The 27,406-nt window shown below is 38.4% G+C and overlaps 1 protein-coding gene across 3 annotated transcripts in view; it reads left to right on the forward strand.

The window, feature by feature from the left end:
- The window catches only part of LOC145664529 (phospholipid-transporting ATPase ABCA3-like), a 705,558-nt gene that overhangs the window by 176,226 nt on the left and 501,926 nt on the right, over window positions 1-27,406 (forward strand). For all 3 annotated transcript variants that reach the window (XM_081731273.1, XM_081731272.1, XM_081731271.1), the window contains exon 6: window positions 2,132-2,372. In XM_081731273.1, coding sequence (XP_081587399.1) covers window positions 2,132-2,372 — 241 coding nt within the window. The remainder of the gene's footprint in view (window positions 1-2,131; window positions 2,373-27,406) is intronic.

The following is a 27,406-nucleotide window of genomic DNA, read 5'->3' on the forward strand; positions in this document are numbered from 1 at the left end:
TAACCTCTATCAGCCAATCAGAATCGAGGTAGAAAAGTACTCATCAAAGAGGATACCCAAATTTAAAAAATCCCAGGGTCTAAGATCATGTGATCTCTATCAACCAATCAAAATCAAGGTACCAAACCACTCATCTTACCCATAAAAGGGAACGAATTTTAAAAAAGTCCCAGAGCCTAAGATCACGTGACCTCTATCAACCAATCATCATCGTGGTACCAAAGCATTCATCTTACTCGTAAAAGCGAATGATTTTAAAAATCCAAAGTTAGGGATTTTCCCCGCAGGATTACTCATGACGTCATACCACGTGACCTGGAAATTTAAATTTCGCGCGTGGGCGGGGCCTAAAATCACGTGACCTCTCTCAACCAATCAGTATCGAGAAAATTTTAGCTGACTCGGCGGACCATACTGAGGTCCCTACTACTATTTCAAATTAAAAATGTTCATTAGTGGAAATATTCTTCAATTTTAGTTTAGCTGGTATTGTTTGAAAGATATAGGACTGCTTTTCCCTGCATGAAATGAACATATATAAAACAATACATTTCGTCTTAGGTTTCTTTTAGTATTTAAATTTGTATATTGCGTATAATTCATTTCAAGACTGGGAAGTGGTAACGGATGCGCATTTAGTGTAAAAGGTTCTAGATTTGAAACGGGACCACACCACACCATATGAGATTTCTGACGTACAAATGCCATATGGATTGCTTTTCTCGGGGCTTTCCTGTTTATCAATAGCCGATTCACTTCTTCCTTCATTCGCGTCTCATTTTTATCATCCTGCAATCAGTCACGTCAGTGACGCATGGCTGTCTCAGCTGTTCAAGCATTTCACTTTATTGTGGACTTGCATTAAGCAGGATAAAGTGTAGTAGATTTTTCTTTTTAATTTCAGAATTCGTTTAAATATTGCATACTCATACGCGTGTTAATATTACGTTTTCATAAACATGTAACATATGTAATATTACATATTCTTATATAATGTTACATATTTCTTACATTTTAAGCGATTTTTGTTACATATTTATGTATATATTTAGGGGGTTTATATAACATAAAAATCCGGACTTTAGTTATAACTAGAGGAAAGAAACGAGCTTGAGAGCCTTGACTGGATAAACTGTTCATCCTACTTTATTTTGTTGCACAACAACAAATTCCCAGTTGAATTTATAAACAAAACACCCGCTAGCGTATGACGTCATTACTTAATACTTTGACTCTCTTTTGCTCAAAAATCAAAACGCGCTTTGTTTTGTGTTATGATATACTAAAGGACTAACTATTCCCAAAATTTCAGATTTTTTCATGCAGGCCCATTGGAGGTATTGGACAGTGAAACATGCCAAATTGGCATAATTCCCCAAATTTACTATTTTATTCAGACCTTTGGAAGCAGCTACAGATTTGTAAATTTTTGTGTATTAACTTATGTTCCCGCACTACATGCACTCACAAATTCAGATCTCTACTTGAATTGTTTCCTCTTCAAAACCATGTTTTTAACGTCCAAAAATGTTGCTACTGTAGACCCTGATTTCACCCCTTCAAGCTGTTTTAGGCAAAATTGTTAAGAGACCAAAGTTTTTAGCTCTGCACGAGTTGGAGATATTCAGCAATTTTCAATTTGGTGAGTCAAATACATGCTGATATATTCAAAACGACGTAAATGTTTAAAATCGTAAAAACCAAAATAGCGGCAGCCTCTGTGTCACTATGGGATGTTGTAAAAATAATAAATTGTGGTTTTGAAGTACAGTGATATTGTATAAACATTCATGAAAAAATTAGATTTTTTAGAAAGGTCCAGCGGCAATTATTCTTTTTTCTCGATCACTTTGCATGGATTGACCCTATAGTAAGAAAAAAGAAAGAATTACTTCATCTTCCTAAAGAAGAAACAAAATGGCACAGTTTGTTGTGAAAATAGGTAAGCGACACAATTCTTTCATCCTTTATTATTCCTTTTCATATGGAGTACACATTCTTCCTGTCGCTCCAGCCAGAGACACCCGGGCAGAGTGAGGTATGTTCGTATTTATTTATTTTCTTATTATACAATTCGTTATACGCCAAGAACAACATTTTAATATATTTTTTAAATTTTCTTCTTTTTCAGGTGCTTATGAAAATCGGAGGCATTAAGACGTGGATGATTTGGTTAAATTGGTTAACAAATGCCTTTGTTCCTTTATTTTTTGCTGCACTTATTATTGTTATAATGACTATGCAACAAATATCCCCCTCTCCACTAATCATGCTTAATCATACGAATTGGTCCGTTTACTGCTTTTATTTAATGCTTTATCTCTTAGCCTTTACATGCCACGTTTTTGCTTGCTCTACGATTTTTACAGACGGTAAGTTTTACTTGTTACTATTTAAGCTTCCGATTATATCGTAGCCAGACCGAATACAACTCCAGAAAAAAAGCTGTACATTATTCTTAATGAATTTCAAAATATTTTGCTTATCCCTCGTTCTTTTTCTGTGTTTCCTTATGTATTTGGAATAGTCATAGAAAAAATTGACAGAAGATTCCAGAGCGTCACTCTTTATATTTGTAATAAACTAGAATGAATTGGTTTAAGATTCCAGGCGTCTCCCTATTGAAGTTGTGCATTGCTCTGTCTGGTTTTCTAGCTAGATTGTGAGTGTTCCCTGATGTGATTTTTCTGACCCATAGATCAAAACTAATTGGCAGGAACAATCGTGGCTGATAGTTGTGATAATCATCAGGATGTACACAAGTCTACGCTACACCTTCGGAGGCAAGAGGTTGTCTCCAGGTTGAGGAACCATTCCTAGTCTTAGACAAAGTTCAACGCTACAGAAACGACCATTGTTCCGATGTGGTCTCAAATTGACATCGAATTCGACAACGAACATTTGGCAGAGCACAACTATCGTCGCCCCTGCCTGTAGACAGGATGCACGGTGTCCTTATACTGTCCATACGATGTGCAGATAGATGCAAAGCGGGTATCTCCACAAAGAGTTGTACGTTGAGCCATACCACTTTGCCATTTTCAACGACATCGAGGAAGGACCGAGGATCGTCGAACACAACAGAGGCACTGTTCCTGATCAAATTTCCTTTAGTAAGTTAAGCTCCTTTCCACTATTCTGACCCTTTTCACTCTTAACCTAACATTGTGTGTATCTTATATTTTGTAATTGTTGAGTGTTATTTATGCACTCGTGAGCATAATCTGATATAATCTAAGTTATATGGGGAATCTATCAGCTTTCATTCCCTTATCTTTAGAGTTTTCTTCTGAGCTACAAGACATGACATCACATCACTGCATAATATGTTAACCAAATACAGGATAGCATCGGCAATCAGGCTGTAATTTCCAAAAATCTTGATCATGTTTTGATCTCCCGACAATTATGATGCCGAGAATACACAAAGTGTACGACCGATGGTTAGAAACGTAATATGATCTTATGAGTCTTCTTACTCCTTATTTTCCAACTATTTCATTCATTTCTCATTATCATCGTCTCCTTAGCCTAGCCGGCATAACCGTGGGGCGTAAAACTCAAAGATTTCATTTCATATATTTTTACTCGTTATTTCCAATAAGTAGCCTGTTATTACGCACAGAACGCAATACTGCGAATAATCATGCATTTTATGATTCAGATTTGTTTCCTGCCAATAACACAATTTCCAAGATGACACAGCGACAATTCACACTGTTGGAACTTTCAAGCCAGCATTACTAAATGCCTGAGATCAGTTCTAAAGCTCAGATTCCGGAGCAAATATCGTCCTCCACCCTCGCTGACACCACTGACATGGGAATCCCACGAGATGACAGGAGGTACTCAAGGACCGATTTCCACATTAAATAACCCTCACCGTATTGATTATTATATCCCAAAGCTAAATATTTTATTGGCGTATTGTCGAGAATATCAATTTTAAAATTTGACGAAGAATTCATGTAATGCCAAATATTTCTAAAAAGAAGAAATATATCACTGTCAAGTCAAAAGATTATACAGAGAATCACACACATGTGCACATATAAGCAAAGCGTGTACCTCCACAAAGAGGTGGGGAGCTCCAAAGGAAAAAAGTGTACCATACACAATAAAATACAGACAGGAAGAGAGAGAGATAGAGATAGATAGAGAGAGAGAGAGAGAGAGAGAGAGAAAGTACAACTCCATACCTAGTGAAATCCACAAATTAGGACAATGTACAAGTAGTATCTCCCAAAAGACGCGTAAAGAGAGACTTGGGAGTAGCACAGGTTATCTTGAGTCTGCGTTACCGAAATCACCCCTAAACAAGCAGTGTACACCATAGAAGCAATGCAAAACTTTCAATCCACGAAGAACATGTTGGCAATTTTGTCAACCACACACTGAAAATACTGATCTCCGGAGCGGGATACGATAGCACATTTGCGTAATGGCGTAACAACCATACAACGTTATTATGTATCGTACGCGGAACGTTGGAGATAGCGACTCTGAGTTAAAAATTACTACAAGTAGTCCGAACACAGATGGTCAAGGAAGTTATCTTTTGCCATTTTGAGCTCTAGGCTTGTGCCTCAAACTGTGCCATGAGTTCTTGTTCGTTTTGTGACTACATAATTATATTTTGACCAAGTACAACTATGAAATGTCTTTGTCACGTGATTATGTAGCATTCGAAGTAATTTATTGTTGGTTTCAGTAATATGCTATCAAGGGTGAACAATTTGTATGATCTTGTGTTTTCACTGACGAAGTGACCTTCGTTATCGATGGTATTAGACACTTCCATAACGCGCATGTAGAGTGAAAACGCGTATACAGGGCCACCACCACTAATAACTTTGTAGTAAGTTACATCTTACATCTTACATCTCTTTGTAGTAAGTGCCACTTCATTCTGACCGAAACTGTACGCGATACTGAAACACATGACGGATCAAATTACCTACAACTTCTGCAGGAATATTATCAACTCTTCTACCTAGCTGGACGTACGGATAATCTTGTAGCTAATGCGCAATGAGACTACTTCGTACTTTAGCAGGCCTATACGTCAGAATTTGGAGTAGATTACTAGGTGTACTAGTTAGTAATGTAGATTTTGTTCGATAGAGGGTGTTGCAACAGAGTGCTTTCGGATCGATGTCAGGTATGCCATTTCGTTCTAGTGATAAGAAGCGTGCTGTTCTCGGTGGTCAAGTGGGACGAAGCTGTTAACTGCATAGAATTCTTTATGCTCAGACATGGCAAAGTTCGTGCCGAAAAAAGAGCATGTGCGGGAAGTGTTACTTCATTACTTCATTTTGAAGGAAACTGCTGCTGAAAGTTTTCGAATTCTTCGAAAAGCTTATGGTGAACATGCTCCATCTCAAGATACGTGTGAACGCTGGTTTAAACGATTTAAGAGTGGCGATTTCAACGTTAAAGACATCGAATGACGTGGCCAACCGAAAAAAGTTTGAGGACCAAGAACTGCAAACACTATTGAATGAAGATACGTGTCAAACCAAGAAACAACTCGCCAAAAGATTGAACGTTGCTCAGCAAACAGTTTCCAATCGTTTAAAAATAATGGGTATGATTTTGAAGGAAAAGAAATGGGCGCCACATGAACTGACTGAGAGACAAATGGAAAATCGAAAAGTCATCTGTGAAGTTCTACTTCAACGTCATCAAAGAAAATACTTTCTACATCGCATCGTGACTGGTGACAAAAAGTGGCTTTATTTTGAAAATCCTAAACGCAAAAAGTTGTGGGTTGATCCAGGTCAACCATCAACATCGCCTGCAAGGTAAATCGGTTTGGACAAAAGACAATGCTCTATGTGTAGTCGGATCAGGAGAGTGTAGTGTACCATGGAACACATCAAACCCGGTGAAACCGTTAATAGTGATCGGTACCGACAACAAATCATCAATCTCAACGAGACTTTGATCGTAAAACGACCACAATGGGCAACAAGACACGGCAAAATAATTTTGCTTCATCTTATCGCGTCATCACACACTTCAAAGCCTGTTAAAGACACGTTAAAGGACCTAGGCTGGGAAATATTAGCTCACCCGCCCTATTCACCAGACCTTGCCCCTTCAGATTATTACTTGTTCCGGTCGATGGAGCATGCACTTTCTGAGCAGCACTTCCGATCGTATGAAGAGGTGGAACAGTGGGTCTCTGAATGGTTTGCTTCCAAGAACACCAAGTTCTTTTGCGACGATATCCACAAAATGTCTGGAAGATGGAAGCAATGTGTAGAAGCGATGAGCATTACTGTGAGTAAACCCCTTTTGTTGTTTCTGTTGAACTTTTCGTATTTTCTTTGCGTACCAAATCCGCATTATTAACTGGTATACCTGGTACTCTGGCAGACGGATTGATCATAGTTGCCCTCATCCATGACCTTCACGATCACCAGATCTGTATCAAGTTGTGTATATTATCTGTAGACTTATATGAATACACTCGTGTACGCCTTACCTGTGCTACATCAACAGTACTATACCAAAACATTTTAAGCCTGTGCTAATATCTCGGCACAGACCGCATGCATGCCAGTCGTTAATGCGATGTCTCACAGAAGATCCTTTGAACCTTTGTCGTGATACTTGCAGTTCAGTGTGCTTATTTCCATTTATCAGTTGTAAGAGTACTAATGTAAATCTCGTGAGCTACCTAGGTATCTTGTCAGCATACTCTAAATCTTATCTGTACTCATTGAGTTATCTCGATGTCTGTATTTTAGTGTTTCAGTGCACCTGCTCCAACGATCTATGTCTCACACTCATCGTATTTCTGTCGCTGGATTTCTTGGTCGAATTCTTCGTATGTGCAGTTGTACCTAGGTTTGCAGCTACAGGGTGTCTACTATTTCAGACAAATAAAGTTCCCTGACTTTTCCAGGTTTTCCAGACCAAAACAAAAAAAATTCCAGACTATATTTTAGTGTAGTTAAGGAATCACTATTCTCTACACATTTGTATTTTTATAATATATATTCTCTTACTTGTGACAGGTGTTATAAAAATATGAACAACACTTAAATAAGTACCTATTTATTCCTGACAAGAACAATATTGTTAAATACACTATACTTTTTGATGATCTCCCCTTTACATATATATATATATATATATATATATATATATATATATATATATATATATATATATATATATATATATATATATTTGAAATGCAAAAAAAGTGAATGACAAAACATACATAATAATACATAAAATTGTGTATAAAGTTTTTTTATATTTCACATCACGTATTTCATATGACGTACTCATTTACATAAACTGGATTACTCAAGTGATTTACTTTCATTAGATTTTTTATTATTCAGAACATGAAGTAGGGCTGATACATACACGACAATACATACAGATATATGGATACTAACAAGAATGTCGTTGCGAGATACAAATACTGACAATTTTTGTGGATTTCAGTATTCTAGATTATAAAAGTATTTCTAAAGTACAGAATATTTTTATAATCTAGAACACTAAAATCTACTTGAGATTTCCAGTTACGATCAAGTTACTGGATCTTCTCTTAAGATTTTTAGGGTGCTTATCAACTTAGTTTATTTCTTTTGTTGTCTTCGCAACGATTTTTCCTTCTTTTTCTTCAGTTCTTTTAACTCTGCAGTTCCTCTCTTTCTTTCGCACGATTTTTCTCTGTCTCAGTTGTTGTCTGCTTCCTTTCGAGAGCCTCTTGCCATTTAGAATTTACATTTCTTGCTGCATGAATTAAATGTTGAAATTGGCATTGCCTGAACACGTCCGTGGAACGTGACAACGTCACGTACTAGTCTGTGCGAAACTAAAGAAATGAAATGAAATATTTTAAGTTTTACGTCCCACTAATATGCCGGCTAGGCTAAAGGAGACAGTGATTATGAGAAATGAATGAAATGGTGGAATGAAGAAAGTGGGAGGAAACGGCAGAACCCCGAGAAAACCCACGAGCACGGTGTTTGTCCACCACAAAGTCCACAAGGTTTTAGCTGGGATCGAACCAGGGACCCCAAGCACCGGAGGTGAACGTTCTACCACTGAGCCACCGCGCCCCCTTGGGAAACTAAAGAGTCTTTGTGTAGATTACCCACAAGAAACTCCTTATTCAATGAGAAACTGTTCAACGGAAGAGTTTCCGTGTGATAATACTAGAAATTTCTTAACGAACGATGAAAAATTGGTGTTAGTGTTGTCAAGAATGAAGAACCACAAGTGATCTAAACGATCCTTAATCACGTCAAAATTCTTCATTCTTGTGATAACTGAATCTTGAGAACAAAATTTCATTGTAGAGTCGTTTTACTTAATCAATAGCAGGGCCAGACATGATGATTCTCTACAAGCTCTTCCAATGCTAAGGGTTTTTTTTTCTCCCCAAGTGTCTTGTTTAAAACTGTATCGGAAGAAAGTCATACCGCTCTATAAGTAAGTCTGTATTTCAATGTCAATTTACAGAGAATCTTCTTACAAAAGCCTGTTAAAATATGCAAACAATCTTCCGAAAAACGAAGGGCATCCAGTTCAGATAACTTCTCGGATTTTAACGCTGTACGTGTTGCAAATCCGACATCAACCTGCTTAGCCGAACACAGATCCTTACTACCATCTTCTAGGTAAACTTTCATCAGATGTCCAGAACTTGCTGATTCAATCACAATGGATTTTTTAACAAATCTAATCATAAGGGTCTTCAGAAGTTTAAATATTTCACCAGAAAGAAAAGGAAGCATTGATGGTCTGACTGGAATTTCAAAAGAAAAGGTTGAATGTCTGCAGCAATGGTTTGGAAGAAAGATAATGTAGTAAAGAATCTTTCAGGCATGATTTAACTATTTCAAAGCTGTCACAAGATAGTTCTCGATTACTTCCTGAAACCAGCGGTGTAGCGAGCATTACAAGATTGGGAGAAGTGGAAATGAAACTTGAAATTGCCAATTCTTGATAAAAAAATTGCCAAGTGTTTCGAAAATCTTAGTCCTACTTTTACCAACTGTGTGGAAAACTATTACAGCAACCTTATTTTCATATTCGCCCCATTCATTGCCCTGCCTGAGATACGAATACGACTGCTCCTTTAGTCTACCCGGTAAACGCGGGACTTTAAATTAAATCAAACCAAAAAAATATATATATATATATCGCCCCACCCTTTACTTAAAAGCGTCGTAAAAGTCAGTGCTGTTCCCAAAGGAATAATATTGCACACAAATACCCCCTTAGCTCATCTACTTCACATTTTAAGGACATTTGTTAAAACGCTCGACTTGTTGGGTAATGTGCGAAACAAGGATCTGGCAGGGAAGGGGGAAAATACAAAGTGAATGTCTTTGTATGATGATTTTCTACAAAAATAAATAATGTCTGTGGTTAAAAGAGAAAAATGCACTATGATACATATTTTAATGTGTGAGATTTGATTCTACATTAAACAAATCATTATCGAATTAAAACAGTGGAATTTATTACGAAAAGCAGTGTGCGAAACCCTTGGGGAACGAGGAAATTCTCTCCACTAAATATTGTTTTTCACAAAATTTCCCCCACTGAGTCAATCCATTCTAAGTTATGAAGCAGGTGCCGCTCGACTATCTCCAAAAACTCTAATTTTTTCATGAAGGTTTATGCTATAACAGGCACTTCAAAACTACAAATAATTAGTTTTTTACAACATTCCATGGCGACGCAATGGCTGCCGCCACTTAACATTTTTTTCGATTCTACGCGTTTAAGTTGTTTTGAACATCTCAGCATGTATTTGTCCTAACAAATTGAAAATTGCTGGACGTCTCCAACATTTGAAGAGCTAAAACTTTGATCTCCTAACATTTTTCCTAAAACCACTTGAAGGGAGTGAAATCAGGGTCTACATTAGCAACATTTTTGGACATTGAAAACATGCTTGGGAAGAGGAAACAAATAACGTAGAGGTCTGAATTTGTGTATGCATGTAGTGCGGGAACATAAGTTAATACACAAAAATTTAAAGACTTGTAGCTGCTCCCAAACGTCTGAAAAATATCGTAAAGTTGGGGAATTATACCAATTTAGTATATTTCACTGTCCAATATCTCCAATGGGCCTGGATAGAAAAATCTGAAATTTTGGGAATATTTAGTCCTTTAGTATACCATAACACACAACAAAGCGCGTTTTGTGTTTTTGAGCAGAAGGGGTTCAAAGTATAAAGTAATGACGTCATACTCTAGAAGGTGTTTTGTTCATAAAATCTGTTTTGGGCATTGAAAACATGCTTGGGGAGAGGAAACAACTATGTAGAGGTCTGAATTTGTGAGTGCATTTAGTCCGGGATCATAAGCTAATACACAAAAATTTACAGACCTGTAGCTGCTCCCAAGGGCCTGAAAAAATCGTAAATTTTGGGAATTATGCCAATTTAGCATATTTAACTGTTCAATATCTCCAATGAGTCTATATTTAAAAAATCTGAAATTTTGGGAATAGTTAGTCCTTTAGTATACCATAACACACAACAAAGCGCGGTTTTGTACAGAATGGGGTCAAAATACTAAGTAATGACATCATATTCTAGGATGTGTTTTATTCATAAAATCTACTGGAAATTTGTCAGTGTTTACAGCGAGTAAGTGTTCACTGATTTGAGAATGTAGACGAAAATAAAGGACACCAGTCTCCTGCAAGAGGTGACAGGTAAAACAAGAAATAACATGATTGAGTATCCTGATAGGCCCTATAGCAAGCAGCAAGAGCAAGGAATACTTACGGACTTTTTGTCAAGGGTGCATTTTGACTTTCCTTGCCTTCTACTGATAGCGGCATTCTTCACCAGTGCTGCTGTGGGTATGATACGACAGTGTTACAACTAGAGAAAAGAAACGAGTTTGAGAACCCTGACTGGACTAACCATTCATCCTACTTTATTTTACTTTACAACAACTAATTTTTAGTAGACTTTATGAACAAAACACCTCCTAGAGTATGACGTCATTACTTTATACTTTGACTTCCTTCTGGTAAAAAACACAAAACTCGCTTTGTTGTGTGTTAAAGGACTAACTATTCCCAAAATTTCAGATTTTTTTTTATCCAGGCCCATTGGAGATATTGGACGGTGAAATATGCTAAATTGGTAAAATTACCAAACTTTACGATTCTTTTTCAGACCTTTGGGAGCAGCTACAGGTCTGCAAATCATTGTGTATTAACTTATGACCCCCGGACTACATGTACACACAAATTCAGACCGCTACAGGAGTTGTTTCCTCTTCTCAAACATGTTTTCAATGTCCAAAAATATTGCTACTGTAGGCCCTGATTTCACCCCCTTGAAATGGTTTTAGGCAAAATTCTTAAGAGATCAAAGTTTTAGCTGTGTACGAGCTGGAGACGTCCAGCAATTTTCAACTTGTTAGGACAAATACATGCTGAGATATTCAAAACAACTTAAACGCCTAAAATAAAAAAAATGTTAAGTGCCGGAAGCCATTGCGTCGCCATGGGATGTTGTAAAAATAATTAATTGTGGTTTTGAAATGCCCTGGTATAGGATAAACATTCATGAAAAAATTAGATTTTTTAAAAGGTCGAGCGGCAATTTTTCTTTTTTCTCGATCACTTTGCTTGGATTGACCCCACTAAAACCTTGCTGAAGAGAATAATAAAGTGGAATAATGTCAGAAGTTTACAAAATAATTACAGTAATTCATGTATAATCAACGTGTATTCCATATTTAATTATTAGGTGAACTAGTAGTCAGCGATATACTCATAATACCTAATTTTGTATAGTTTACTACTTATGGATGCCCAAATACGTGAACTTTCTATACCGAACTTGGAATATGAAATTGCGCAGAGCTTTTCTTTTTTCTTCAGTCCTTCCGTCTCCTCCCATTTCGATTTCTTGATTTCGCACTCTGATGAAAAGTATAAAATACCGGCAGGAAAAATACTAATATGTAACCTCCCTACTCGGACCCCTACAACCACGCCCCGGGCCACGTGCCTCGCTTTCTCCCCCATACTCGCTGGCAACCTACTGTGATACCATTCCCAAAATACACTTTTCTTCAGTTCTCCCTACTCGAAAAGCAGGGTAAATAAAAATATCTCATTGCAAAACGGAACTGTAATATTGTTGGTTTCTATATTAATGTGATTACCTTTCGTTTCAAAGCGAGAAGTCTATTCACACATAAAGCAGACCCGCCTGATCCGGAGTCCTCGATAGTCCAGTGTCGCACGATACGCCATGACCCACGTACCGTCCAACCATGGAAAATCGAACATCCCCAAAAAAATCTTTCTCTTTTATGACCCCATTTTAGGGGTGTATTCGTTCTCTTTTATGAGCACTTTTTTCAACTCCTATTTTAACATAGCAGAAATCACACATACTACGAACATAGCAGATCTGATAAAAGACAATGAACACATTCTCCAACACCTACGTATGTAACACAGCAAAAGCTATTAACATAATAGACAATAATTGGGGTGTATTTGCTCTCTTTTATGAGAAGTCCTGGCGGGAGCTCATGTGGTTCGGATTCCACGTTAATCAATAGGTCCACGTCTCATATAGCCTCGCTGCTGAACGGGACGTTAAACTCAATCAATCAATCTTTTATGAGAAGTTTTTTCAACTTCTATTTTAACATAACAGAAATTACTTAATACAATGAACACATATTCCAATTAGATATTACACAGAGACTACGAGCATAGCAGAGCTGATAAAAGAGTATGAGCTAATTTAACCAGTATTTAATATAGCACAGACTACAATCCCGATTTAATACAGCGGCGAATACATAAGACTATGAACTAGTAGCAGGGGTATATTCGTTCTCTTTTGTGATCACTTTTTTCAACCCCTATTTTAACATAGCAGAAATTCCTTAATACAATGAACACATAATACAATCAGATATTACACAGAGACTACGAACATAGCAGAGCTAATAAAAGACTATGAACAAATTTTCCAACCCCTATGTAACATAGCAGAAATTACATATGACTACGAACACGTAGCAGACCTAATAAAAGAGTTTGACTTATTTTTCCACCCCTATTTTAACATAGCGAAAACTACATAAGACTATGAGCAAGAGACTACAAACGCATATTTTAGCAGCACTCCTAAAGACAACTAACATAGTAAACATAGCAAAGACAACTAACATAACAGAGAATAATGGGGGTGTACTCATTCCCTTTTATGAGCACTTTTTTAACCCCCTAGTTTATCATAACAGAAATTACTTAAGACAATGAACACAGAGACAATCCAATCAGAAATTACAGACTACGGATACCTATTTTCGCAACCCCTATTATATAAAAGAGTAAGGCATATTTAACCACTATTTAACACAGCACGGATTACAACCTTTATTTAATACAGAAGAGAATATGAACCATGACAGGAGTGTACTCGTTCCCTTTTATCAACCCCTATCTAACATAGCAGAAATTACACAAGCAATCACCTAGTACTATATGCCCCAAAAGTACTGACCATCGAGGTCAAAGGTCAAATATTTCGACCAGAAAAACTCGTAAATGGAGCAATATATTTAGGTGCTGTTTCCACATTTAGTAATAGGTCATCAACTACTACATGCCCCAAAAGTACTGACCATCAAGGTCAAAGGTCAAATATTTAAACCAGAACAATCCGTAAACGGAGCAACATATTGAGGTCCTGTTTCCACATTTAGTAATAGGTCATCAACTACTACATGTCCGAAAATATTGACCATCGAGGTCAAAGGTCAAATATTTAAACGAGAATAACTCGTAAACGGAGCAACATATTAAGGTGCTGTTTCCACATTTAGTAATACGACATCTAGTACAACATGTCCTGAAAGTACTGACTGTCAAAGTCAAAGGTCAAATATTGAAACGTAAATAACTCGTAAACGAAGCCACATATTGAGGAAGTTTCCACACATCATAATAGGTCAGCAAGTACTACATGTTCCAAAAGTGCTGACCATCGAGGTCAAATATTTTAACAAGAATACCTCGTAAACTGAGCCACATATTGAGCTACTGTTTCAACATTTAGTAATAAGTTATCAACTGCTACATGTCCCAAAGGTACTGCCGAACGAGGTCAAAAGTCAAACATTTAACACTTAATAACTTGTAAAACAGAGCAACGAATAAATTTTTGTGACTTATTTAGTATTGTACCAAGTAGAAAAAAGCAAAGAAGATCCATTTTAACTAGCTCAAACAAACGAAGGAATAAATTTGAGTGGCTTATTTACTTTTGGGCCAACGAGGAGAGAAGCGAAGAAGGACCATTTTTAACTAGCTTAGTATGTTATACCTTTTGTACTATTTAAAAAAACAAAGGCATAAATTCGGGTATTCTATTTCCTTTTGTATCAACGAGAAAAAGCGAAAAAGAACCATCTTACCCACCTCAGAATTTATATACCTTTTGAATTACTCCAATAAACGAAAGAATAAATTTGGGTGTTCTATTTTTACACCATTTTTGTATTATTTAAACGAAGGGATAAATTTATACCAACAAGAAAAAGTGAAGAATGAATAAAATTGGTTTCTTTACTTTCGTATTATCGAGAAAGAAAACGAAGGTCCATTTTAACTAGCTTAGAATTTATGTACCTTTCATGCTAATCAAATAAACGGAAGAATAAATTTGTACTCACCAGAAAAAGTGAAGAAGAGCCATTTTAACTAGCTCAGTATTTTATACCTGTTTCTACCATTTAAATAAGCGAAAGAATAAATTTGTACTAACCACAAAAGACAAATTAGGATCATTTCAACTGCATCAAAATTTCTGTCGATTTTGTGCTATTCGAATAAACAAAGAAATAAATTTGAGTGGTCTATTTTATTTTTGTACCAATCAGAAGAGAAGCAAAGAAGGTCCGTTTTACTTATCCCAGCATTTTATACCTTTTTGTGTCATTTAAAGAAATTAATAAATAAATTCGGGTGTCCTATTTCCTTTTGTACTAACGACAAAAAAGCGAAGAAGGACCATTTTTGGCTGCCTTAGAATTTTATACCTTTTGTAATATTTAAATAAACGAGGGAATAAATTTGTGTGACCTATTTAGTTTTGTACCAAACAGAAAAAAGCAAATACATACCATTTAACTAACTAATAATTTTTGTTCTACACAAAACAAAGAGATGAATACATTTGTACTAGCCAGGAAAAGCGAACAAAGACCATTTTAACTAACTGAAAATTTATACCTTTTGGTACTATTTAAACAAGCGAAGGGATAAATTTTTGTGACCTATTCAATTTTGTATCAAGAATAAAAAATGAGGAATTGTCATTTTAATTAGCTCAGCATGTTATACCTTTTTGAGCTACTGAAACAAACGAAACAATAAATTTGAGTGGCTTATTTACTTTTGTACTAACGGGAAAAAAGCGAAGAAGGACTATTTTCACTAACTCAGCATTTTATACGTTTTTGTGCTACTCAAATAAGCGAAGGAATAAATTTGAGTGGCGTATTTACTTTTGCACCAACTGAAAAGAAACCGAAGAAAGACCACTTCAAGTAGCTGAGTATTTTATATCATTTTGTAATTTTTAAATCAACAAAGGAATAAATTTGTCCTAACCAGAAAAAGCAAAGAAGGACCACTTTAACTAACTCAGCATTTTATACCTTTTTGTGCAATTCAAATAAACGACGGCGTACGCGTCTTTGGCGTGGGAGGCCCGGGTTCGATTCCCGGCGAGAGCTCATGTGGTTCGGATTCCACGTTAATCAGTAGGTACACGTCTCATATAGCCTCGCTGCTGAACGGGACGTAAAACTCAAAATCAACTCAACTCAACTCAAATAAACGACGGGCTAACCTCATTTAAACAATGTTCAACCGTTGAGGTAATACAAAGTTTTAATGAGAATACTAGAAACAATTCTAATTAGAATACTACTGGGAAATTCCTGACTTTGCAATTTCAGAAAAAAATGTGTATTTTTGTACTGGTATCCTTCGTTAATACCGATCTGATAGCATATTATATATCATTGTAGAGGACATGCAACATATGCTATTCTCAATTAAACTTCTTTTCAATATGTTCAACCGTTGAGACAATACAAAGTTTTAGGTATAATATTAGAAGCAATTCTAAGAAAAATACTACGCAATTTCAGAAAAAATACGTATTTTTCTACCCGTCGTTGATACCAAACTGGTGACATATACCGGGTAAGGCATTTAAAACTGTCTTTGAAAATATCTGGAAAACTACAAATCGTATTTTAAAAAAAGTTGTTCGCCTCAAAGTTGGACATCCAATGATGCCACACTCGACCCCTACCCACACGCCCGGGGGGCTGGAAGTCAAATTTGAAATCTTAAATAGAACCTCCCATTTGTATTGCATATTCTGATTTTCCGTGCAGAAATATGTAACTTTTGTATTGAATAATTTTTTCATTGCGTGAGAGATGGCGCTGTAAACGACAAAAACCAAGAAGGCTTACAAACACGAAAAATGAGGCATTTTACAGTGTTTTGGGGAATATCTTGGAAACTACAAATCGGATTTTTAAAAAGTTGTAACAAAAGTTGTTCGCCTCGACAGGGGACATCCAATGATACCATCAACTTTGAAATCTTAAACAGAAACCCCCACTTTTTATTGCGTATTCTGATTCCCCGTGAAAATATATGTAACTTTCGTATTGAACATTTTTTTTTCGTTGCGTGATAGATGGAGCTGTAATCGACAAAAATCAAAATGGCTTAATAACGAAAAATGAAGCACTTAAAACTGTTTTTGGGAATATCTGGAAAACTACAAATCGGATTTTGAAAAAGTCGTAAGAAAAGTTGTTCGCCTCGAACGGGGACATCCAATGATACCACACTCGACCCCCTTAATCCCACCCTCCAGGGGCGGGGGGATCTTAAATAGAAACCCCGATCTTTTTTTGGATATGTAACTTTTGTATCGAAAATTTTTTTCGTTGCGTGATAGATGGCGCTGTAATCTACAAAAATCAAAATGGCTTACGAGCACTTGAAAAATGGGACATTTAAAACTGTTTTTGGGAATATCTGGAAAACTACAAATCAGATTTTGAAAAAGTTGTAAAAAAGGTTGTTCGTTGCGAAGGGGACATCCAAGGATACCACACTCGACCCCCTACCACTACCCCCGGGGACGGGAAGGGGGTAAACTTTGAAATTCTTAATAATAACTTCGTTTTTTATTCCAGATTCCGATTCTCCATGTAAAAACACGTAACTTTTGTATTAAAACTTCTTTTCATTACATGATAGATAACGCAGCAATTGACAAAAAATCAGAATGGGTAAAAACTGTTAGGGATGGGCACGAGTCGAGCTACGAGTTCTGAGCCTAGTTACTGTTTATGAAATCGAGTTTCGAGTCTAATTTAATTTGATAAATAGCTCGCTCATTCAGCTCGTTTTCAAAGCATGTCCTGATTAAACTGCAAAGCGAAAGCCATGAAAAATATAAACAGTAATGTGGAATACCTTTTTGTGTTGCCCACGAGAGGGAACACTGGTCGCCTCTAGTCTCGTCTCGATAACAAGACGACAAGTTATTTTTATAACGACCTTAGTTCGCCATGACTCAACTGAGCCGAGGTCTCTAGCCAGCTCGCTTGATGTGAGCCATCGGCTCGTTTGGGATAAGCCACAGTGTAAAAATAATTTCTCTAGGTTTCCGGAAAAATGCGGGCAGCTCCGAAGGCAGAGACGTTTCCGAGGAATTTCGGAAACTGTATTTTTCCGACTCGCTAAGAAACCTGTAGGTTTCCGAAAACGATCGGAAAAGTTTTCTGACTTGGGTCGGAAAAGTTTCCGAACATCTTCCCAATAGTTTTCGGAAACATACGTATTTCTTAGCGAATTGGAAAAATGTAGTTTACGAAATTCTTCGAAAACGTCTCTGCCTCCGCAGCTGCCCGCATTTTCCCGAAAAAGTTCCACTGTAAAGCTTTTCCGATTTCTTTCGGAAACATCCTAATTTTTTTCTGATTTTAAATTCTATACGCAATGGAGACCTTCTCAATATTATATTATGATCCATCGAAGATGCTAATAGAATTATATATATATATATATATATATATATATATATATATATATATATATATATATATATATATATATATATATATATATATTAAAAAATTGTCTTTGATGTTGAGTTGATTTTGAATTTGACGTCCCTTCAGCAGCAAGGATATATGAGATGAGACCTACTGATTAACGTGGAATCCGAATCACATAAGCTCCGGCCGGGAATCGAACCCGAGCCTCCTACGCCAAAAGGCCCGTACCCTAACCGCTTTGCCACAAATCTCTTGATTGCTTTCAATTCTGCAAGTCAACCCTATGACTCGCTAGGAGAACATTGAAACTTTTACTTTGATTAAAAGAATAAAATAGAAATTACCGGCTGTAAGTGCATCTTCATTTTTTTAATCAGTGTAAATAATTCATGGTCTCCGAGGGAAACAGCTGGGTTTGTGGAATTGAAGGCATATAAAAAAAAAGCATATGAATTACATTGTAGTAGTACCCAGACAGCAATTTAAACTTGCTGCAAGTTGCCACAAACTTGCTGTCGCAAGGTCAATTAGCTTGCCGCAAGCTATACTATGCAAGCCAATTAGCTTGCTGCAAGCTTGTGGCATGCTAGTTCGTTACATCTGGGCAAGGCTTGGGGCAAGCTTGTCTTCACAAGTTAAACGCAAGTCAAATTATCTCAAACGCAATCCAATTATAAGCGTATTCTCATCAATGGCAAGCTTTAATAAGCTTATTGCAAGCGAAACACACGCTAAACAAGTTATATGGAAGCTTGCAGTAAGAGAATTTAGATAAAACAGTATGAAATCCATATAATTTAACCGTCTGATTAAATCTATGCTACAATATATTGTTCCCTCAACTTCCCAATTATTGAAGCAAATGCACAACCGTGAAAACACCCAAGTCTCCGATCCGCTTCTGCAAAACATCAAAATACGCATAATTGTTACGTTTAAGTTCTGAGAAGCAACGTTTTTTTTTAGTGCTAGCTTGATGGCTAGCTCCCCCAAAGGGTTATGCCCTTTATATGGGAAGAGAAGGAAGAGGATTGTGGATAGAAGGTATATGGTGCTGGTTTATGAGTACAATCTTTATTTATTAGCTTCAATAACAAACAAACAAAAAAAATAAACAACAGGTATATTACGAAGATAAATATAGAAATAGATGTGAATGTATGATACAACAGCAGACATTATCGCATTATGCTATAATCATAAGGATGGGAAGTAGGTACTATTGAAAGCGATGGCATTGCCTTTATTTGGTTATGGGATCATATGAAGGACATTATAGCTTTAATGCTATAATCATAAATGAGGGGAATATATGAGATGAAAATGAAGTGCATCGGACATCACAACACGTGGGATATGTTAGTGGACGAATGAGCTTATCTTCCGGTCCTGGGGTGGCTCAGGACCATGATGGAGACAGTGGGAACCCTGTTAGAACAAAAGGACTACTGTGCAACATAGGATGGAAAGATGAGAGGTGAAGAATAGTCTGTTTTATAAGCAGCAACGGCATGAAGATCGGGATGATCAGGGGGTAAAGTGTAATGATGTAATGAAAAGAGAAGGGAAATTGAAGTATGATGAAGGGGGTGAGAAGGGGTATAAGCTGTATCAAATTTCATAGTATCTAAGAGGAGGCATGTCGTTCCTCGAACCGTTTAGTAATATACTTCAGTCGGAGGGTTTCGAGGTGGTATAAAATATGGGGAAAAGTTAGGCGCTCATAAAGTTCGTGTGTAGGGCTGAGTGCAATGCGGAATGCAATGCGTAAGGCATGGCGTTCAAGAATTTTTAGTTTCTCCTAATAAAAGGGAGAGGCGTTAATCCAAGCCACGAACCCATACGTTAGTATTGGCCGAAGAAAAACCTTGTATGTGTTTAGGACGACAGATGATTTGAGACCCCAAGTCGTTCCAGTTAAGCGTCGTAATAGATTCAATCTATTATAAGCTTTAGCGACAACCGTCTTTAAATGAGGACGCCAGGTAAGGTGTTTGTCGATGGTGAGACCAAGATATTTAACGTAATTAGTGGGTTTCAGGCGAGTGTCGTCGACGGTTAAATTGAGATAAGATGGATTTTTCTGAATTTTACTACGTTTTCTGGGAGGAAGAAGAAATAATGTTTGTGTTTTATCTGGATTTATCTTGAGCCTCCACTGGTTGCACCAGCTGACGAAGGAGTTGATAGCAGCCTGCATAGCGGTATTAATTTGATTTACTGTGTTCCCTAAGGCTAGGAAGGCTGTATCGTCTGCGTATTGAAAAAGTTGGATGTTGTCTGGAAGTGGCGGTAAGTCTGCAACATATAGAAGATATAATAAAGGAGAAAGTGCTGAACCCTGAGGCACGCCGGAATGTAGAAAGATGGGATGTGAAAGAGCACTGTTGATTGAGATATAAGCCAATCTGCAAGAGAGAAAATTATAAATAAAACGGGCGTAGGCGAGAGGAAGTTTGAAATTCAACAATTTAGCAATGAGACCTTGGTGCCAAACTTTATCAAATGCTTTCTCAAGATCAAATAATACTAAGCAGGATGGTTTGATGGTATTGTAATGATCAGTTATGATAGTGAGCATTCGTAAAAGTTGGTCGTTGATACAGTAATTTGGACGAAAGCCTGCTTGATGATTCGGGAGAAGGTTTTTAACGGAGAGGTGTTGGTGGAGCCTGTAAACGAGAATACGTTCAAGAATTTTGCTGTAGATGGATGTTAATTGAATTGGTCTGTCAGAAGCAACGTTATTGGCAGGTTTGTCCGGCTTTTGAAACATTAAAACTTTTGAGGTTTTCCAGTGAGACGGTATGTAACCTGTTCTGAGTATAAATGTAAAAATGAGAGCTAAGAGGTGTAGGAGAATATACGGTCCTTCTTTGATATGGCGATATGTGATCTCATCTAGTCCAGGGGCAGTATTGCGTTTTCGTGCTATGGTGTCTTGAATTTCGACTGTGGTGATAGGAGTTGTAAGTGGATGGTTAGCGGGAAGAGAGTGGGATGGATTTGGTTGAAGGTGAGGGGACTGAAAATTAACTTTTTCGACTGGATGAGTTTTTGACTGATTAGTAAGTGGTAGAGGAGTGAAAATGGTTTGTAGATAATCGGCAAAAGCGTCCGCTTTATCTTTATCGGTATGAAGAGCTTTGTCATGGTGGATTAATGGATATGGCGTATGTGTCTTTTTACCTGTTAGGATGTTGAATCTTTTCCAAAATTTCGTGGGGTGAGCAGTATCTGAAAGTTTATTGCAAGTGTCTATCCAACGCCATTGTTTATATGCCCGTATGTAATTTCGGACTGTCCGTTGAAATTGTCTATGAAGCCTTAAGGATTCGACATTGCGGTGCGTTGATAATCTCTATAGAGTTCTCTAGAACGACGAATAAGTGGAAGGTAATGGGGTGGGAGTTGAGGATGATGAGGAGAAATAGTTGACTTGGGAATATGGGAGTTTGCGGATGCCTGAATAGATGTGATAACGTCAAGCGCATGATATAAACCTTCTTCTGTAGTAGGGGCTTCTAAGTGTTCAAGACTGCGTGCAAGAGAAATGCGGTATGCTTCCCAGTCTGCTTTATCAAAACGTGGGACTTCACGTGATGGAATAGAATTGGATAGGTTGGAGACTCGGCGTGTGATAGAAAGTTTAATTGGAAGGTGATCACTGCCCATCGGATCGAGTACGTGCACAGTGCATCGGTCTATGAGATTATGCGAAACTATGACTACATCTGGTGTAGTGTTGGAAACATGTCGAGTTGGTTTGGGTAGTTGCAGAATAGTGCCGGTAGTGTGAGTTGTGATGAAATCGTGGAAGTGGCGTTTCTGACGATCGGTACGGCTGTGAAAATTGATGTCAGCCATGATTACAAACATTCTGAAGTTATTGGAAATATATTGAAAAAACGCATAAGGAAGCTCATGACCAGGGCGAATGTAGATTGTGGCAATGGTTACATAAAGGTTTGAAAAATAGAGCGTAACAACCAACTTTTCAGACAGATTTTGTATTGGAGGATGAAAGATGCGATATGGTAAGCTTGGAGGGAAACCAATAGCTACCCCACCATTTGCTCTGCGGGCTGGTATGGTGTTGTCATGGCAAAGAACATGATAATTTGAAACTTTGCTAGAGCGTGCAGCTGTAAGGTGAGTTTCGTTTAGTAAGAATGCATGAATGGTTTCCTCCAAAAGAAGTTGTTCAAACAAAGTCCTGTGTTCCTGTAAGGAGCTGATATTCAGAAACAATAAACTAATATGTGAGTCCATGTCTAAAAACTCAATGTGTATCAGTTTAAAGGTCAGTGTTGAGAATAGAAGAGTGAAAATATACAGTTTGACCAGAGTAAGTAGCTTGGAAGTTAACATTGAGGATTCTTTTGGCTGCCAGTTGAATTTGTTGGAAGACGTGTTGCCGTTGAAAGGGAAGAATGTTTTGAAGTGCTGTGGTGAGAAAAGAAAGAAACTGGTTGATTTTAATTGGTTGAAAAACAGAAGTTGGCGTATCCATAGGATTGTCGGTAGGTGCTGTAACCTTTAAGGGCACGACTAGTTCTGGCTTGCTTGGTTCAGGACGGGACTGTGCTTTGCATCTGTAGCTAAAAGTGGGATGAGCCTCTCCACAAGTACTACATGCTGGCGGATTTTGGAGGTTTGGACAGGTTTTCGTGTTATGAAGTTGCGAGCAGTATCCGCTTTTCGCAGGATTACGACATTCCGCTGTGCTATGCGAGTTATAAATTTGACATTTCTCGCAACGCAATGGAAGGGGAGCTGGAGTGTGTGATGGCTCCACTCTGTGGCGTTTTTTATAAATGAAAGCTCCATTGCAAAGTAAATCGTCAATGGTCTCTTGAGAGCTAGTCAAAACGCGGACCATGTAAGTTGCGCCATGTACGCTTTTGATGCGTAAACACTTGAGAATGGAGTGCCCTTCAGCTTTTAGTTCCTCGCTGACTTCAACGTCGCTTATACTTGGTTCGACTCCACGTATGACTACTGATAAAGCAGGTTGTCGGCGTGGAGGAGGTTGCAGTTTTATATGTTTATCTGTTAGTTTCTGCAGGTTAGCGTTTTTCCCAAAAATTTCAAATGAGTATTTATTTCGAATAGTCGTTGCAAAGTTAGGATCTGGTGATTTAATTATGATCCCGTTGCGAGTTTTAGTGATCTGAGTGACTTGTGCTCGAGTGAAATACTTTGTTAGTTGAAGAAAAATTTGCTTCTAGTTTTGGAACTTCGGATCATAATTAGTAAGTAGATAAGAATAGAACGTCGGCTTTGAGATATCTTCTAGAGAAGGAAATTGCTGCCTATCGTCAGGAGATGGTACGTCCATCTCGGTAGTGTGAGGTTGCACAGGTTGCGAAGAATGGTGCTTTTTTGGCGGTAGCGATTTTTGCTGACTGCGGGTAGTTCGCACTGGGCCTGGAGATCGCGACCGAGATCGGACACCTGCCCACGAACCCTTGCTGTTTTTGCGTTTATCAGTCTTGCTGATAGCACCAGTTGAAGCAGAAGGTGAGGGTGTTGTTTGCCCGGTGTCGATATCCATGGTCGTCTAGATCGATGTGATGAATCAACAAAGTGCGTAACTCAGATGAAGGTAGACTGAATGAGAAGAAGAAATGATGCAATAGCCAAAAATAACTGGCCTCTCTCGGGTGAAACCCTCTATCTCGCCGCACCACTACGCCCGTAGCAATGATTGCCTGGTTGCGTCCACAACTCAGGATCGATCAAAGCCTAGACTCGATACCTAGGTACCTCGGCCGGAGAGTTGAGAGCCAAGTGGAAGTATAACCGAGAAGCAACGCTTTTTTTGCCAGCTAGCCGACGCTAGCTACTACCCGAAGAGGGTTACGCCCTCTGTAGGGGAAGAGATTTTTAAATAGATTGTGCTGTTCAGGAAGCCGTGGTTGGGATATGGGTTGATACATAAACTTTATTGTTCAATTGTGATGGTCATTATGGCCTTTAACCATAATCATGAGGTAAAGGAAATACATAAGCTTCAGTGAAGGAAAAGCATAACTGTAAAATGATATGAGATGAGAAGATGAAATGAAGTGCGAAACTCACTACAACACATAGGTTCTGTTAGTTGAACAAATGCAGGTTATCTTCTCGCCTAGGGGCGGCGCTAGGCATCAATGAAGACAGAGGAGCCCTGTTAGTACAGAAGGTATTACTGTGCATATGATGGCCATATGTGAGGTAGATGAGCGTCTGTAGAGTATGGTTCGTAATAGGCGGTGTCAGGGTGGTCTGGAGGTACAGTGTAACGGTATAGTGTAAACAGTAATGAGAGCGGCGGGAAAAGAGAAGCAGTAGGGGAGATGCTTCGGGCGTGGTCTTCAAACGTTTTCTGGAGAAGTGGATGATTGCTGTGCAGGCGCTGGGTGATGTATTTGGTCCGGAGTGTTTCTAAATGATACAAGATGTGTGGAAACGTAAGTCTGTCATAAAGATCTTGAGTGGGACTTGGTAATTTGATACGAAAAGCGATTCGCAAAGCATGACGTTCCAGGATGCGTAATTTCTCATAGTAGAGGATCGGAGCAGATATCCAAGCCGTAAATCCGTACGTGAGAATAGGACGGAGAAAGACCTTGTATGTGTTGAGAATTGTATGAGCATTGAGTCCCCAAGTAGTTCCAGCAAGACGTTTCAGGAGATTGAGGCGAGAGTAAGCCTTCTTGGAGATATCTTTTAGGTGTGCTGTCCAGGTTAGATGCTGATCGAAAGTGACTCCAAAATATTTGACACTGCGAGTAGGGTTGAGCAATACATCTTGCACTGTGAGGTGCAGAAGTCTTGGATTTCTGTGGACACGGGAACGATGCTTCGGAGCAAGAAAGAGAATTGCTTGAGTTTTTCCAGAAGCAATTCTATTTTTGCTCCGAAGCATCGTTCCAGTGTCCACAGAAATCCAAGACTTCTGCACTCACAGTGCAAGATGTATTGCTCAAGGTTTTCCCTGTCAAGCAGTGTCATCGGCATACTGGAAGAGTTTAACTGTAGCTGGAACAGGTGGAAAGTCGGAAACAAAGAGAATATATAATAAAGGCGACAAAGCCGATCCTTGGGAACTCCGGAATGGAGAAAAATGGGAAATGAAAAACTGGAGTTGATACAGACGTATGCCAGTCGACATGAGAGAAAATTAAAAATGAATCTGATGTAAACAATAGGCAATCGGAGCTGTTTGAGTTTATAAATGAGAGCGGGATGCCAGACCTTGTCGAATGCCTTTTCGAGGTCAAACAGGACCGAACATGATGGATTGCCTGTGTTAAAGTGATTATAGATGGAATTGGAAAGGCGAAGCAACTGATCATTTATGCTGAAAGAAGGTCTGAAACCAGCTTGTTCGAGTGGAATGACGTTGTGTAGTGCACCTGGATGAAGACGTTTAACAATGATGCGTTCCAGTATTTTACTAAAGGTTGACGTTAGTTGAATAGGGCGGTACGAGCTAACAGAGGCAACAGGTTTATGTGGTTTTAGGAACATTAGGGTTTTTGAAGTTTTCCAATCAGCAGGTATAAAGTCAGTTCTAAGAATAAAGGTATAGATGAGACAAAGGAGATATAAGACTACGTACGGACTTTCTTTAATGTGTCGATATGTAATAGAGTCCATGCCAGGGGCTGTGTTACGTCTATGAGCTACCACTGAGGTTATTTCAGAAATCGAGATAGGTGCAGTAAGTGGATTGTTTTCGGGTAAAGTGTGATGAACATTAGCCTGCAGATGAGGCGAATCCAGATTGAGGTTGTCGACTGGATGAGATCGATGGGGATATTCAGGTGCGAGAGGTGTAAAGATGTCCTGGAGATACCTGGCGAAAGCATTGGCTTTATCTGTATCAGTATGAAGCGGAGTATTGTTGTCGATGAGAGGATATGTTGTGTGAGTATTGAGACCAGTGAGTTGCCGGAAACGTTTCCAATACTGAGTAGGATGTGAAAGAGAGCCGAGATTATTGCATGTTTTGACCCAGCATCGCAACTTGTAAGCTTTAAGATAGTTGTGAACTGTTCGTTGCAATTGTCTGTGATGCTGAAGAGAGTCAAGGTTGCCAGTTGCAGCATAATCTCTATAAATCTGTCGGGATCGTTTTATCAGCGGTAAGTATTGAGGAGGTAATGAGGGTCGAAAATTTGAAACTGTTGATTTGGGGATGTATTTTTGTGGGCGTTTTGCATAACAGTGACGATAGAGTCCAGAGCATGAGTCGGTGAAGAAAGATCATTAAGATGATTCTCAAGGTATGATCGGTAGGCATTCCAATCTGCTTTATCATAGCGGTAGGTAATACGGGGCGGCGGCGTTTGAGAAGTGGTATTGCTATGAGTCTGAATAACTAATTTGATTGGAGCATGATCACTACCAATGAGGTCAAGAACATTAACAGAACTACGTTGTGATAGGTTGCTCGAAACAATGACTATATCGGGAGTAGTCTGACTCGTGGGGCGAGTCGGTTTGGGTAGTGGCAAAATCACTCCGGTGGTATGACTGATAATGTAATTGAGGAAACAATCCCGCTGCGTAACTGTCCGGCTATGTAAATTTACGTCTGCCATGATTATGTAAGTACGGAAGTTGTTGGAGATATATTGAAAGAAGCTGAATGGAATATCATGACCCGGACGAACGTAAATGGTTGCCACAGTTACGTACAGTGCTTGATAATATAGAGATGTAATAAGGTATTCAGGAAGATTTGGAAGAACTGGAGAATGGCTTCGAAATGGAATAGAGGGCGAAAACCCAATCGCTACTCCCCCATTGGCTCGTCTAGCTGGCATCGTGCTATCTTGGCGTAACAATTGGAAGCGAGATATGCGGCAGGGCAGTCTATGGGTGAGATGAGTCTCATTAAGGATGAAGGTATTTATGTGTTCTTCTAGTAAAAGCGCTTCAAAAAGCGGCTTATGCTGTGGTAAAGAGCGGATGTTTAGAAATAAGAAAGAGAGCGCCATAATGCAATGCAGAATAATACGAATTGTGACTGGATAGCGGTTAGACTTCAGTTTCAAGGACATGATAATATACACTATTGCCTGAATATGTTGGACAGATGTTGGCATGGAAAATTGCCTTGGCCGCGGATTGAATTTGTTGAGCGATGTGATCTCGTAGAAAGGGGTGGATGTTTTGTAGCGAGAGAGTTAGAAACGTCAGTAACTGATGAACAGTGACAGGTTGTTGTAAAGCAGGATTGGTCGGGGGTTGGATTTGTTCTGGTATGCGTAATGGTG

The sequence above is a fragment of the Thermobia domestica genome, chromosome 11 (genome assembly GCF_964235325.1).
Source record: "Thermobia domestica chromosome 11, izTheDome1.hap1.1, whole genome shotgun sequence".
Lineage (NCBI taxonomy): Eukaryota > Metazoa > Arthropoda > Insecta > Zygentoma > Lepismatidae > Thermobia > Thermobia domestica.